The 13,130-nt window shown below is 42.8% G+C and overlaps 1 protein-coding gene across 1 annotated transcript in view; it reads left to right on the top strand.

The window, feature by feature from the left end:
* The window catches only part of VWA8 (von Willebrand factor A domain containing 8), a 368,307-nt gene extending 356,058 nt beyond the window's left edge, over nucleotides 1–12,249 (top strand). The window contains exons 40-42 of the mRNA XM_015559449.1: nucleotides 8,642–8,740; nucleotides 9,752–9,990; nucleotides 12,048–12,249. Of these exons, the coding sequence (XP_015414935.1) occupies nucleotides 8,642–8,740; nucleotides 9,752–9,990; nucleotides 12,048–12,156 (447 nt within the window). The 3' untranslated portion in view covers nucleotides 12,157–12,249. The remainder of the gene's footprint in view (nucleotides 1–8,641; nucleotides 8,741–9,751; nucleotides 9,991–12,047) is intronic.
* The last annotated feature ends 881 nt before the right edge of the window (nucleotides 12,250–13,130 follow it).

Here is a 13,130-nt window from a genome sequence, read left to right as displayed (position 1 = left end):
ATATATATATATATCACTATTCTAGGGCCAATACTGGATTGTGATTTCTTTTTGGAAACAGGTTTATCAGTTCTCAGTTTGGTTTAGATTATTCAAACCCTGAACAGGAAAAAATAAGGCACAGGTGTTCCTATGACTAAGTGAAGCAGGCTTTTTACTCCATTTCTTGGGTGTACCATTGAATTTTCATAGAACCTTGGGGATAGGAATGACCTTGGAAATTATTTTTAAACTTTTTGGTTTACAGATGAGAAAATAAAGACCAGAGAGGGTAAATGCTTTGTCCACAAAACACAGCAGGACTTCTGGCCCCCACATCAGGACTCTTTCTTAGTTGATATTTTATCCCCGTTTATTCCCGCCCAATAGGTGTTTTTACAAAGCTGTACCATTTACATAAAGTATCTTCTTCTCCCCTTAACACTTCATCATCCCAAGGAGGTATAATAGGCACTTTTCTCAAAAGTATCTTGATTAGAAAGATGGGGTTAACTTACAGAAGGATATGGAAAGATATGACTCACAAACCAACACCTGCTGGGAAAATTCTTTCTACCAAAAACAGTTCAGTGTCTTTTCCCCATGCGTCGGAAACATTTCACACATTTAGAAGTAGAAACCAATTGTCCTATCAGGCTCAGGATTTGAATAAATTCTTATTGCCATATGCAGATAGGACCAAAGAAGGGTGTGCAGACTTCTCTGAAGTTAAACAAGAATTTGGAATTGATTCAATTGTTGATGTAGCATTGGCCAAGCCAACTGTTGGTGGCAGCGGGAATGGCACCAGGTGTGAGACTGGTGGGGTGAGACTGGACCTGAGTTCAGCAGCCTTGGTACTTGAGTTCTGGCTAGGAAAGAATTCAAAGCCAAGACTCAGACTATAAGAGAACATTTATTTGGAAAATCACGGGGGTAGAAGTAATTTGTAAAAGAAATGGCCTTAGAAACAAATAGAGGCAAAGGAAGGGCCCTTGGAGCTTAGAAGTGAGGAAGGTAAAGGTGAGGCTCCTGGATGATGCGGGAAAGGGAAAGGTGCAGGAGTGCTCCCAGGAGGGAGCGGGCTGGGTCCTCCTCCTAAGGGTTTTAAGGTGGAGATTTTAGGGGAGGTCCCAGGGGAAGATCTCAATAGAATATTCAGCAGCTTTCAAGGTGTGTCCTTTCAGGGTCAGGGTCTCCACTGAATGGTCGGGGCCAGGGCAGGGGGTCGTTGTTCAATGCAGCTGGTCCTGAGGTCTGCCTTGGCGCTGCATGTCTGGTGGTGCTGCCTTTCTGGGCCTGAAGCTGAAACACACCTGAGGCCCAGATGTTATCTCTAGGGAGGAAAGGTCAGGGGGTTTAAACCACATGGCCAGCAATATGTTAGGGGAGGAAAGGTCACCCTGGGGATGAAGTCCTGCCCTACAGTTGTCCATTGCTAGGTACCCAGAGCCTTCCACCCTGGTGACCTTCTGTACCTGGCCCTGGCCCATCTCCCTTGCTCTGCTAATGTCTGTCTGACTGCCCACCACACAACCATTCAAAAAGCTTAAGTAGAGAAAGGGCAGGGGAGGAGTTAGGGAATGGTTATTTCTTGATAACAAAAACCTTGGATTTAAAGTCAAAGCACCTGGGTTTCGGTTCCATCCCTGACAATACTAGATCTCTGACCTGAAGCAGGTCAGTTAATCTCTCTGAGCATCAGTTTCTTCATTTGTGAAATGAGGTTAATAACGCCTGCCTCAAAGGTTATGGAGAGAATCAACATGAGATGAGATATGTAGAAGCACTTTGTAAACTAGTAAGAACTCTACAAATGTTGACGTTATATTCATTAAATGCATAGCCCTATCTTTTCATCGACCCTGTGAGGTTAGGTAAAACCACCTAACAGAGATTATCCCTTCTGTCAGAGAGGTGAAGTGATTTACAAACATCTAATGTTAGAGGTCATCTAAATCAGCATTATTTACAAGGTAGAAACAAGATTTGGAAAGGTTAAGTGACTTGCCCTAGGTCAAAAAGCTTGTTAATGTCGGAGCTAAGTGTAGAATCCTTGACCTGCAGAACATTAATCTTCTCTGATAAGAAGCTGAGCCTAACACTGAAGACTATTGGCTCACTAACACTGTGGTGTTCCGTTGCCCACCGTCAGTAGTGCTATCTTGAAAGGGTGTGTTTGGATTTCTAGAAGGAGGTTAGAATTTCACATGTCAATCTTCAGAAATAGCTTCGGATGATGGTCTCATACCTACTTATAATGTGGATGCGTAATAAAGCATAGCCTCTCCTAAAGTTAGCAAATGATTATCCTTCTCTCCACTTAAACACAAACCTCATTCATAAAAAATGCTGACAGCTCTTCGCTCTAAGCAGAGCTTACATTGCAGTCTAAGTATTATAAATGATCCTTCATATTTGATGATAAATCTTTGTGTCCTAAATCTAGAAACATGAAACTCAGCATGTTTTTATTTGTAATACTTTTCTCTAAATAAATGAAATTTTCAAAAGAAAGTATAGCAAAAGGGCATTTAAACAAGTTTTGAAAGCAAATAAGTATTCAAATTATTCTTCTCTAATTGAGGTTTTTCTTTACTACTGTGGTTTATTATTTATGTTGGGTGCTAAATGTAAGACCACAAGGATTTTAGGGATGCTATGAAAAATGCAGAAATCATGATCATGAAAATTTTGAGCTACTCAAAAAAAAGTTAAAATTTAAACATTGGGTGCTTCAATAATGACAGTGAGGTATTGTTCAGTGACTCCTGTGACTGACGCATGCTTGAGACCCTGTCCAGTCTGATTTGGCGATTGTCACAGCAGGAACCAGGGCAGGTGAATGGCAGAATCAGGAGTTAGAGAATGGAAATGAGTGAGTTTATATACTTTTCCTTTAACCCAGTTTTGAGGATTGGCAAATTCCTGCCTGTAACCATGTTGGGATCCTTGGATAGCAGATAATAGATAATTATGACATAGAAAGTCTTGTTTTAATGGAAGCTCAGCATGATCTACAGTAACACTAAGGAGTGTTCCACATTTGATATCCTTTGGATTCCTCTCAAGCATTTTACTTCCTTTGGGCACAGAATAATCCCCAAGCCCATCTGAAAGACGAGAACCAGGGTCTGTAAGTCATTTTATAAGCCCTATCCTATCCCTTAGGTGTGTCTTCCCAGCACTGGAATGCTAATGAGGCATAGACAAAGGCAGGTCCTTCTGCAAATAGCACTTTCCATACCACAAAAACAAAAGGAAGGAGGGAAAAGGGAAAGGAAGGGGTAAGGAACGGAGATCCTCAACCCATTTATCTTTAACTCATTTACCTGAAAAAATATGATAGATGATAGATAGATAGATAGATAGATAGATAGATAGGTAGATAGGTAGATAGATGATAGATAGATCAGTCAAATGATAGATGGATAGTTACTGAAATGCTTCTGAAGTATTTAATCAGCTAGGGTCTGGGTTTGATAAAGAGCATCCAACAACTCATTTGACTGCTCTTTGTTTGATCATTAACTAGCAGCTGCAGTGACCAGTTATGACAAACCTGTGAGCAGACCACCTGGTCAAATATTTATTTATACAGTCTCATCTATGGTCATCTGATTAGTAAGACTTTGACCTTCAGGTAAAAGGGAGGAAAAGGTCTGATATATTTATAGTCCTCTTACCTCAGCCAAACAAGAGGAACTTACTTCTGTTTCAAGGAGCTGACTTATCCCCTCACGTAGGACCCTGTTTAACAGGTTGTTTCACCAGCCCTGCAATGAAAGCAGCCTGCGGCACCTTCTCAGCAGAACTTGACCTAAAACCCCTTCTGCTGTGACCATTGTCCAGTCAGACATTTCAGGGTCTGAGCATGCTCCCTGAAGGAATCGTGCCAAAATTCTCCATAACCTCACTCTGAGCATGTGGGAGACCCTAGGCGGACATATACTGAAGCTGGTAATCTCCTACCCTTGTCCAGAACAGTACAGATTTTAAGTTTCAAATTTTATTTGTTACCTTTTCACTACATTGATAGCAAACTATACTAATGAGTATAGTATAGTTTTTTTACATATGGAATTTATTGCATCCTTAGAAAGTATTTACTGTCAAGCTTTTAAAATATAGGGTGTCCCCAAAAAAACAATACATACATTTTCAATAATTACAAGGCAATGTTTATTAAAAATACATTTCATTGCCTGGCCAGTGTTGCTCAGTGGTTGAGCATCAACCTATGAACCAGGAGGTCACAGTTCGATTCCTGGTCAGGACACATTCCTGGGTTGCAGGCTTGATCCTCAGTAGGGGGCATGCAGGAGGCAGCTGATTGATTATTCTCATCATTGATGTCTCTATCTCTCTCCCTCTCCCTTCCTCTCTGAAATCAATCAAAATGTATTTTTTAAAATACATTTCCTTTTCAAAATTGAGCTATCAGCTGCTAAGGTGTGTATACATTTTGGTGAGACACCTTGTATATTGGTAAATTTCCCTCATAATTATTTTGTATCATTCTTTGTGTTAAAAATATTTTTTAAAACCAGGCAAGGGGTACTCTCCCAGCCCCCTGTCCAAGGCTCCACTCTGGGCCTGCTCTGACCATGCCCCTCCAGTGAGGTGAAGAGCCTGTGCAGCCAAGGGGACATGCCCACTGAGAGCTAATTTCTAAATCAGGCTCATGGTTCCTGGAATCCCAGCTATCCTGCTTCCAGGGCCTATGTGGACCTCTTCCATCTCCCCTCAGGTCCATCTTCCTCGGGCACACTGGCCAATGGTGTGAGCACCAGGTTCGATGGATGGCCAAGGGACCTCTGTATGGGGGGTGGGGGGGTGATGGTGTGTGGATAGGAGGGCTGGATGTCCACACGTGTGCAGGGGAGGTGCCTTGTGATATGGGACAGAGTCAACTGTAGAAAGAAAAGGTGATGGGCTGCAAGCCAGGGCCTTGCACTGCCCATACCATGACGTTCTTTCAGATAACTTCAAGGAGTCCAAATATTGACCCTAGCTTTCCAGGCCATTATATATACACTAGAATCCTTTTCATGAAATTCGTGCATGGGGTGGGGGGGTCCCCCAGCCCAGCCTGCCCCTCTCACAGTCTGGGAGCCCTCAGTGGATGTCCTACTGACAGCTTAGGCCCACTCCCCACAGGGGAGCCACAGTTTGGCAGCAGAGGCTCGGAGCAGTCGCCGTGTGTGTGTGTGTGTGTCCCGCTGGGGCCTGCCCCCTGCCACACCACAGAGGCTTGGAGCAGCACCCCTCTGTGTTGATCTCTCAGGCTCCTGGCTGCGCCTGCATGTTGTTCTCTCCCTTGAGTGGTGGCCAGGGCGGGCAGGAAACTTGGCTTCCTCCATCACTGGAGGCAACTGAAACCTCCAGCTCCATGGCCGCTTGGCTTCTCCGCTGCTGCCACAGCGAGGCTTGGCTTCTCCCCTCCTGCGCTGCGGCCTCAGCGGAGAAGCCAAGCCTCTGCAGTCTTCAGTCTTCAGTCTTCACTCGGAGCCAGAGCCTTCACTCGGAGCCAGAGCCTTCGCTCCGCACCTGTGTATGCAAATTAACTGCCATCTTTGTTGGGTTAATTTGCATTCTCATGTGATTGGCTGGTGGGCGTAGCTGAGTGACACCAATTTGCATATTTCTCTTTTATTAGTGTAGATACTAGAAGCCCAGTGCACAAAATTCATGCATGGGGAGTGTCCCTCAGCCCAGCCTGCACCCTCTCCAATCCGAGACCCCTCAGAGGATGTCCTACTGCCAGTTTAGGCCTGATCCTTGCAATCAGGGACCACTGGCTCCTAACTGCTCACCTGCCTGCCTGCCTGATGCACCTAACTGCCCCCCTGCCTACCTGATGGCCCCTAACTGCCTCTGCCTGCCTGCCTGATCGCCCCTAACCGCCTCTGCCTCAGCCACCACCACCGTGGCTTTGTCTGGAAGAACGTCCAGATAGATGTCCAGAAGATGTCCTGTCTGATTAGCATATTACCCTTTTATTAGTATAGATTTATTACAGCCCAAATATTTAGGCATCCTATATGGGCCTTCATTGTCCTTTCCAATTGTGCATTTATCTTGTCTATTCCTGTTCTCTCTGCTTCCCTTTTACTCTCAGAAAAAGGAGTATCCTTCCTCCTTTTCCAAACGACCCTCTGACTATGAACCTGACCTCCTTCTAATACCTCCACTCTAGGCCTGTGAAGCACGAACACCTCTCCCCCAACAGCCCTCCATGTGCTGCTCTAATTCTCTTTTTATACAACAACCTTTTATTGAAGTTGTCCCCCAAAAGTCACCATTGATTCTGGTGCCCAGAAGTCATTAGTCATCTCTCCTTGATGGCATGGTTAGTGTAACCCAGTGCCATTGCACAACCACTTCCTGAAATCCTGCACTCCCGTGTCCCGGGCTCTGGCCTGCTCTGGCCCTGCTCCCTCTACTCTCACTCAGCTCTGAGTCTTTCTTCCACTCCACCAGGGAGGATGCTCCCCAGGTTTCTGGGGAAGGGCCCACTGCTCTTCTCTTTCTGTATAATCACCCTTGGCAGTCATGTGTCTCCCTCCTGGGGAGACAGCCACATCTCTGACTGCATTAAATAGATTTCCTCTCTGATGCCTCCCCAAATGCATGATTTCAGCATGTCTGAAATGGAATTCATCTTCCCCAATAACCTAATCACCTTCTGACTTCCCATTTATACATAAAAATTACTTCAATGGGAATTTTTTTTCTACTTTTCATTTTAAACACAATGGTTTCAGTTATATTATGGGTTGTTTTTTTTTTGTCAGCTAGCTTGAGCTAACCACCATTTTATACATGGTTGCTCGTGGGCCGGGGGGGGGGGGGGGATATATTCCAACTTATAAACAGTTTATTTGTAAAATGAATGTGGCTCACACAGGAAAGGGAATTTCCCTATTGCCTCAACTTGATTGCAAACATTTTTAAAGCATTTGTGCAGTAGACACACCAGGTACACTCATGGATACTGAAATTCAAAGGTGAATAAGACACGGGCTCACCTTCCAAGAACTCACCAGTTAAAAAGGAAGACATGTAAAGAAATAGTTGCATTCCCCCACACACCTACAGAAGTGTGTTACATATAGTAGGAGTTCCAAAGACAGCTGTTGATTAATGCAGTTGGTAAACAGAAGTAGTGATTCTTAAGCATTTTGTGCCATAGTACTCCAAGTACTCCCTGGAATCTTTGCCCCAGACTCACACTCAGAATTTTCTTTGCAGATGCCCCAATTGCCCAGATACCCTGAGTTCTAGTCATATCAACATCACAAAAATTCTTAGTGGGAAGGGAGGAGGGAATTTGAGGCACACTCAGCAGTCGGAGGGAACTCTCTTGCCCAGGTTTAGTCTGCCTCAGGCCCCACTTCTTTCCAGATTCTGTGAAAGGCAGCACCTCACTCTCAGCTCTAGTCTTTTCTCATCAGACAGGACTTTCTCCTGCACATTGTGGGTTAAAGAATTTTAAAGGTATTTTCCAAATTGAAAAATATATGTTATACACTGTCAAGTTGAAAAGTGGGTTATAAAATCACATGGGCAATGTTACCCATTTGGGTTAAAAATTATGTTGATGTAAATGTGTGTATGTGTGAATGTGCAAGCCTAGGATTTTATACAACAAAACAGTAACAGAAGTTATCTTTAAGTAATGAGATTATGGGTAATTTTTACTTCCTTTTTGTTCTTTTCTGTCATTTGTACAATGAATATGTTTCAATTTGTGTTCAGAAAAAAAAGCATGTGTATTAGTTTGCTATTGCTGCATAACAAATTACCACAAACAACAGTTTAAAGCAAGATCCATTTATTAACTAACAGTTGGTTAGAAGTCCAGCAGGTTGATCTGTCTTCTCTGCTTGGGGTCTCATTGGGCTGAAATCAGGGTGCCAGGCAGGCTTGGCTCTTACTTGGAGGCTCTGGGGAAGAATCTGCTTCCAAGACCATTTAGGTTGTTGGCAACATTTGGTTTCCTGTGGTTATAGGACTATGGTCCCTGTCTTGCTGACTCTCAGCAGGGTTGCTCCTAGATGCCACTCTTGGGGCCTTGCTCCATGGTCCCTGCCATTTCAGCTGCAGATAACTCCCACATGTCAAGTCACCCTCTGCTTCAAATCTCTCTATCTTTCTGTCCCACTACCAGCAGAAAAAAAATCTCTGCTTTTAAAGGGCTCATAATATTAGATTAGGCCCAGCTAGGTCATCTCCCTTTTGATCAACTTAAAATCAACTGATTAGTAACCTTAATTAAATCTGCAAAATCCCTTTTACTTCATAAGGTAACATGAGTGATATTCACAGGCTTTCTAACAGGGGGCAGGAGTCTAAGGGCCACCTCAGAATTCTACCTACCACAGTGTGTGTGTGTGTGTGATTTTTTTTAACTCTCCCTGAAAGTAAAGAATGGAATTCTTAGTTTCTTAGTAGCATCTTCTGCCTCCTGCTGTAGAGCAGAGATCACAAAATAGGATGGACCAGAGTGGAGGACCTGGGCTGTGTTGCCTTGGCTGGCAAACACATATCCGCTCTCCGCAATTCTGGGCAATAACCGACAGGAGAGTGGGGCTTATAGGTCCAATGGCAGTTCTGTCGTGGACAGAGGCTTCTCACTCTCCGATTCTCTTGCCTGTAGTATGACATCGCTGGACACTCTGGAGACGGCTACAACATTGATCTGGTTCCAATGAACAAAATCCCCAAGGACAATAAGCAAAGACTAGAAATTCTGAAGGTAAATACATCGTTGCCGCTATGCTGTGAAAGCTCCCACCAGATTAGGCAAAGTATCTTCTGTCACTGCAGAAATTCCCTGAAGAAGCAGCAGATTCAGGGAAGACTTTCTGTCTCACAAATATTCAAACTAAGAAAATACTCGTGCCTAAAATCCTTTTCTCCACCACAACAAATTTAAACTTCATTCCCTACATACTTTTCAGGTACTCAGTATTGTGTCAGGATTCTCCAACCAGGGTCACCTCCTATCTCCTATGCAATTCTTCCCAGCCCCTAAATATTTCAGTAGGAGAAAAATGACCTCTTATACTATATTTTATAACCCTAATTTTATGTATTTCTTAGTATTTAATGATAAATTTAGTTTTACATACTTAGATCTACAATAGAAACACATGCCATGATTTTAATGTAAATTCCCTCTATTGCTATTGATGTAAGTACATTGTTTCGTATTATAACTTTGTTTATTAGAAACTCTACCCATTCCTTATTTTTCTCCTGTGTTACCTTCATCCTCCAATGTGATACCAAGTTTTATATTTTCTTACATTTTTCTCACTTTATTGTTTTTATTTTATTAAATTCTATTGGGGTGACATTGGTCAACATGAACATATAGGTTTCGTGTGTGGATTTCTAAGTTACAAAATCTGTATAGAGCACCATGTGCCCACCCCCCAAAGTCAAGTCTTCTGTCACCTCATATTAGGACCCCCTTCTCCCCCAATCCTCCTTTTTCTCACTTTAAATGGCTAAATTTTAAAAACTAAATGCCAACTGGGGTTGTTTTGGAGCATTTCCTATTTCTAACAAAAACCTGAACCACATACAAATATTACTGGGCGCTGTTGTCACTCCACAGTGCAGGTTAAAGAGAACTCACTCGAGACTTCTTATTCACATGTAATAATCACTATTTGTGAATATTTATGGTCAGTAGAAAAATCAGGTTTGTTAAAAAGACATTTCTCATCCATGGCTTTTGTGCAACATCTCCTATCCCCAGACGATGCATGCCCATGCTCAGTTCTGCATGAGTGGGGACCACACTTTAGAGGGGACAAAGCATGCCATCCAGGAAATTGTCAGAGAAGAAGCTGATGAGTACTTCGTCATCGTCTTGAGTGATGCAAACCTGTCCCGATATGGGATACATCCTGCCAAGTTTGCCCAAATCCTGACAAGCAACCCTCAAGTTAATGCTTTTGCCATCTTTATTGGATCTTTAGGTGATCAAGCAGCCAGGTAAGTGTTGCCTCCAGATGGAGACATACTTGGGGCAGGCACAGAGATAGTTGGGTCCCTGACGCAGGGCATTTCCTGGGCTTAGCACCTTGAGGGGCAGTGGGACTGGAGGAAAACAGACACCAAAGTCATCTCTGAAGGAGCTGATGGTCTAGTTGAGAGGATATGACGTTCAAGCTTCTGTTTGGATGAGCAACAGTAATTTTAAATTAATTAATTTTCAGCTTATATTTAAACTTACCAATAATGACATAAATAGCAAATTGATTTGTCTAGTAAATTTAACAGTCTCTTACACATTTTGTACTGTACATCTAAGTCCCAAGCTCAGTTCTAATCAGTTCATGTTCAAAACTTACTCAAAGTAGCAAACACCTACTATTTTCATAGCATGAGAGAAATTTGTATGTCTATACAATGTATATAGACATACGCAAACATATATAAGTAGCATATAATTTGTGTGTGTATAACATACATTTACATAGACATACATACATACACACACAGAGAGATGCATGTGCCTCCCTTGCTGGGGAGAGAAGGCAGGGGAAACACTTGGAGACAATGTAAGGCAGTGTTTAGAGGAAGATGCTGCACTGAATATACTGAGTGTTCAGTAGAGGAACTGATGGTCAGACAATAAGCACCATTGTGGATGCTCTGAAGGCAGAGATCTGGAAACACTTTCAATGACTTAAACACACTAACATTTCTCCTTTTGAATTACAAACAGAAAGAGCTCATGTTTTTTTATCTGCTTAAAATACTTTAAAAAGCAGAAAACACAAGTGAAAATATACCTCCTCCTCCACCAAAAAATAATTCCTGCCTAAAACTCAAAAGGCCATGTGCCTCTGCTATCCCACGTTTTACCTGCCGTACTCCAGTTTAGAGTCCTGTATGGACTAGGAAACGTTTTAGTGTCCAAGTGCTGGCATTTTTTCTCTTTATATTCCCTTTTCCATGCTGCAGGATTGCACAGTTCCGTTGAGAACAGACTTAATATCACTTAACTACAGTCACTTTATTACTTTGCATTTTTCTCAGTTTTGGATGTTAGCCTTTTCTAGAACTTCCATGTCCTTGAACACAAACCATGTCTTTTCTACTCAGATTTTCTTCACGACCAACCCAGTGTTAAGCAGACGGCAAACTCAGCAAATGCTGCTTGAGCTGAAATAGCTGTTTTGTCTTTCTAGTGAACAGATCCTGTTTAAATACTTAAGAAAGTACAATAATACCCTTGTGGTTTCCTAGGGAAATGGTCCAGCATCTACTGGCAAAAGATATGTTGCAGAATTAGCTGGTCTACCGGGCATGCCAAATGTATGATACTACACAGGATGGCTGACTTTTATTAAATGTCATTTGAAAACCAAAATCTGCTGGCACAGTGAAAGGAGGCTTTCTTTCGGATGGAATTGTGTCTTACACTTTTATTGCCTTCGAAAATGGCCCTTTGTTCCAAATGATAAATTGGCATTTAAAAAAATTATCATAAGCCTGTATAACCTCAGTGCCATCAAAGCAGCAATTGCATAAGTCAGGTTGCATTTCACATGTGTGTGAGGGGCAAAAAGAGAGGTGGTGGGCGGGGAGAATACCACTCGAGGTTTAACTGGGCAGCATTTTTCGAGGCCTGTTTTCTAGCAGGAAAAGCACTTAGAAATACAGTGAGGCCAACACAGTCACTGGACACAGGTGAGCTAATCTCACTTTGGTTCCAGGGTCTGTCAAGGGAATATTCACTGATTTTCTCACTGAAAAGAACTTTCCTTCAGTTCACTCCTTTTTATTTTTAATTTACAGCATTTTTTTAAATTGACAGCTTCACAGATGTCCCAGGCCTCCCATGTGCTCTTCCTGCTGTTCTTGCAAAGCTTTCATTGCCTGGTGACAGTGGATTCAGTTGCAGGCAGGGAGGGGCAAGGTATTAGGAAGTAAAGACATCCATTCCTGAGAAACCAGTTGGATGCTGTGCTTTGTGGAGGCAGGGGGTGGAAGGGGCACCCCAATTTGCAATGGTAATTTCCTCTCCCTTTCCATCCTGGCAGGCTTCAGAGAACTTTGCCCGCTGGCCGGTCTTTCATTGCCATGGATACCAAGGACATCCCTCAGATTTTACAGCAGATCTTCACCTCCACCATGTTGTCCAGTGTTTAAGAAGTGCCCTTTGTCACTCTAAGGCCTGGGATTTGCAATAAGATGGGAATAAAGAGTACTCTGAAGAAAAGCAGGCACAGTAAAGAGAACCCATGCAATGACTGGATAATTCTGACATCCCTGGCTCTTCCTACACTTGCCCAGTAACCAGAATTCAGAAATGTATCCAGAGGGAGGCTTGCGCATGGAAATCTACAACCATTGACAGGTTTACAAATAATTAGAGGAAGCAAGTTGAGCTGCATTTTATAAAAGGTGAGGGTGAAAGGAAGGTGGTTTGACAACTGTGGTGCTTAGTCCATTTCCAAAAACCTGAGGGATGGAGAATACCTACCTTTGCCTTAACATATCATCATGTCACCTAAGATAACAAAAGTGACCTCATCGCGAAGCCCCGATGCCACATTCTGACACTGAGATACAAGTCTGTACAAACCCACCCACTGGTTCCTGCCCAAAAATTATTTTTTTAAAATATATTTTATTGATTTTTTACAGAGAGGAAGGGAGAGGGATAGAAAGTTAGAAACATCGATGAAAGAGAAGCATCAATCAGCTGCCTCCTGCACACCCCCGACTGGGGATGTGCCCCCAACCAAGGTACATGCCCTTGACCGGAATCGAACCTGGGACCCTTCAGTCCGCAGGCTGACGCTCCATCCAGTGAGCCAAACCAGCTAGGGCCCAAAAATTATTTTTATTTTCTCCCCACTTTGTGTTGCCCAACAATGATGTGATAGTATTAAACCCACTGAAAAGTTTTTCTAACAGCAGCATTTTATAAAGGTTGGATTTTCTCAGTAATTCCATTTTCTTGGCCAAAACCAAAAGGAATCAAAAGATCCTTGGATTGCTTCCTTTCCCACGTGACTTTTTAAAGGTTCTTGAAGTAATAAAGAGCAAATGCCCTATTCTCTGGGGGGCCGGGAGTGGAAGGATAAGGATGTCTGGCATCGAGTTCCTTTTCTTCTTGT

The sequence above is a fragment of the Myotis davidii genome, unplaced genomic scaffold, assembly GCF_000327345.1.
Source record: "Myotis davidii unplaced genomic scaffold, ASM32734v1 scaffold70, whole genome shotgun sequence".
Taxonomy (NCBI): domain Eukaryota; kingdom Metazoa; phylum Chordata; class Mammalia; order Chiroptera; family Vespertilionidae; genus Myotis; species Myotis davidii.
Note: the sequence above shows the minus strand (reverse complement) of the source record. Positions and strands in the feature narration are given on the sequence as shown.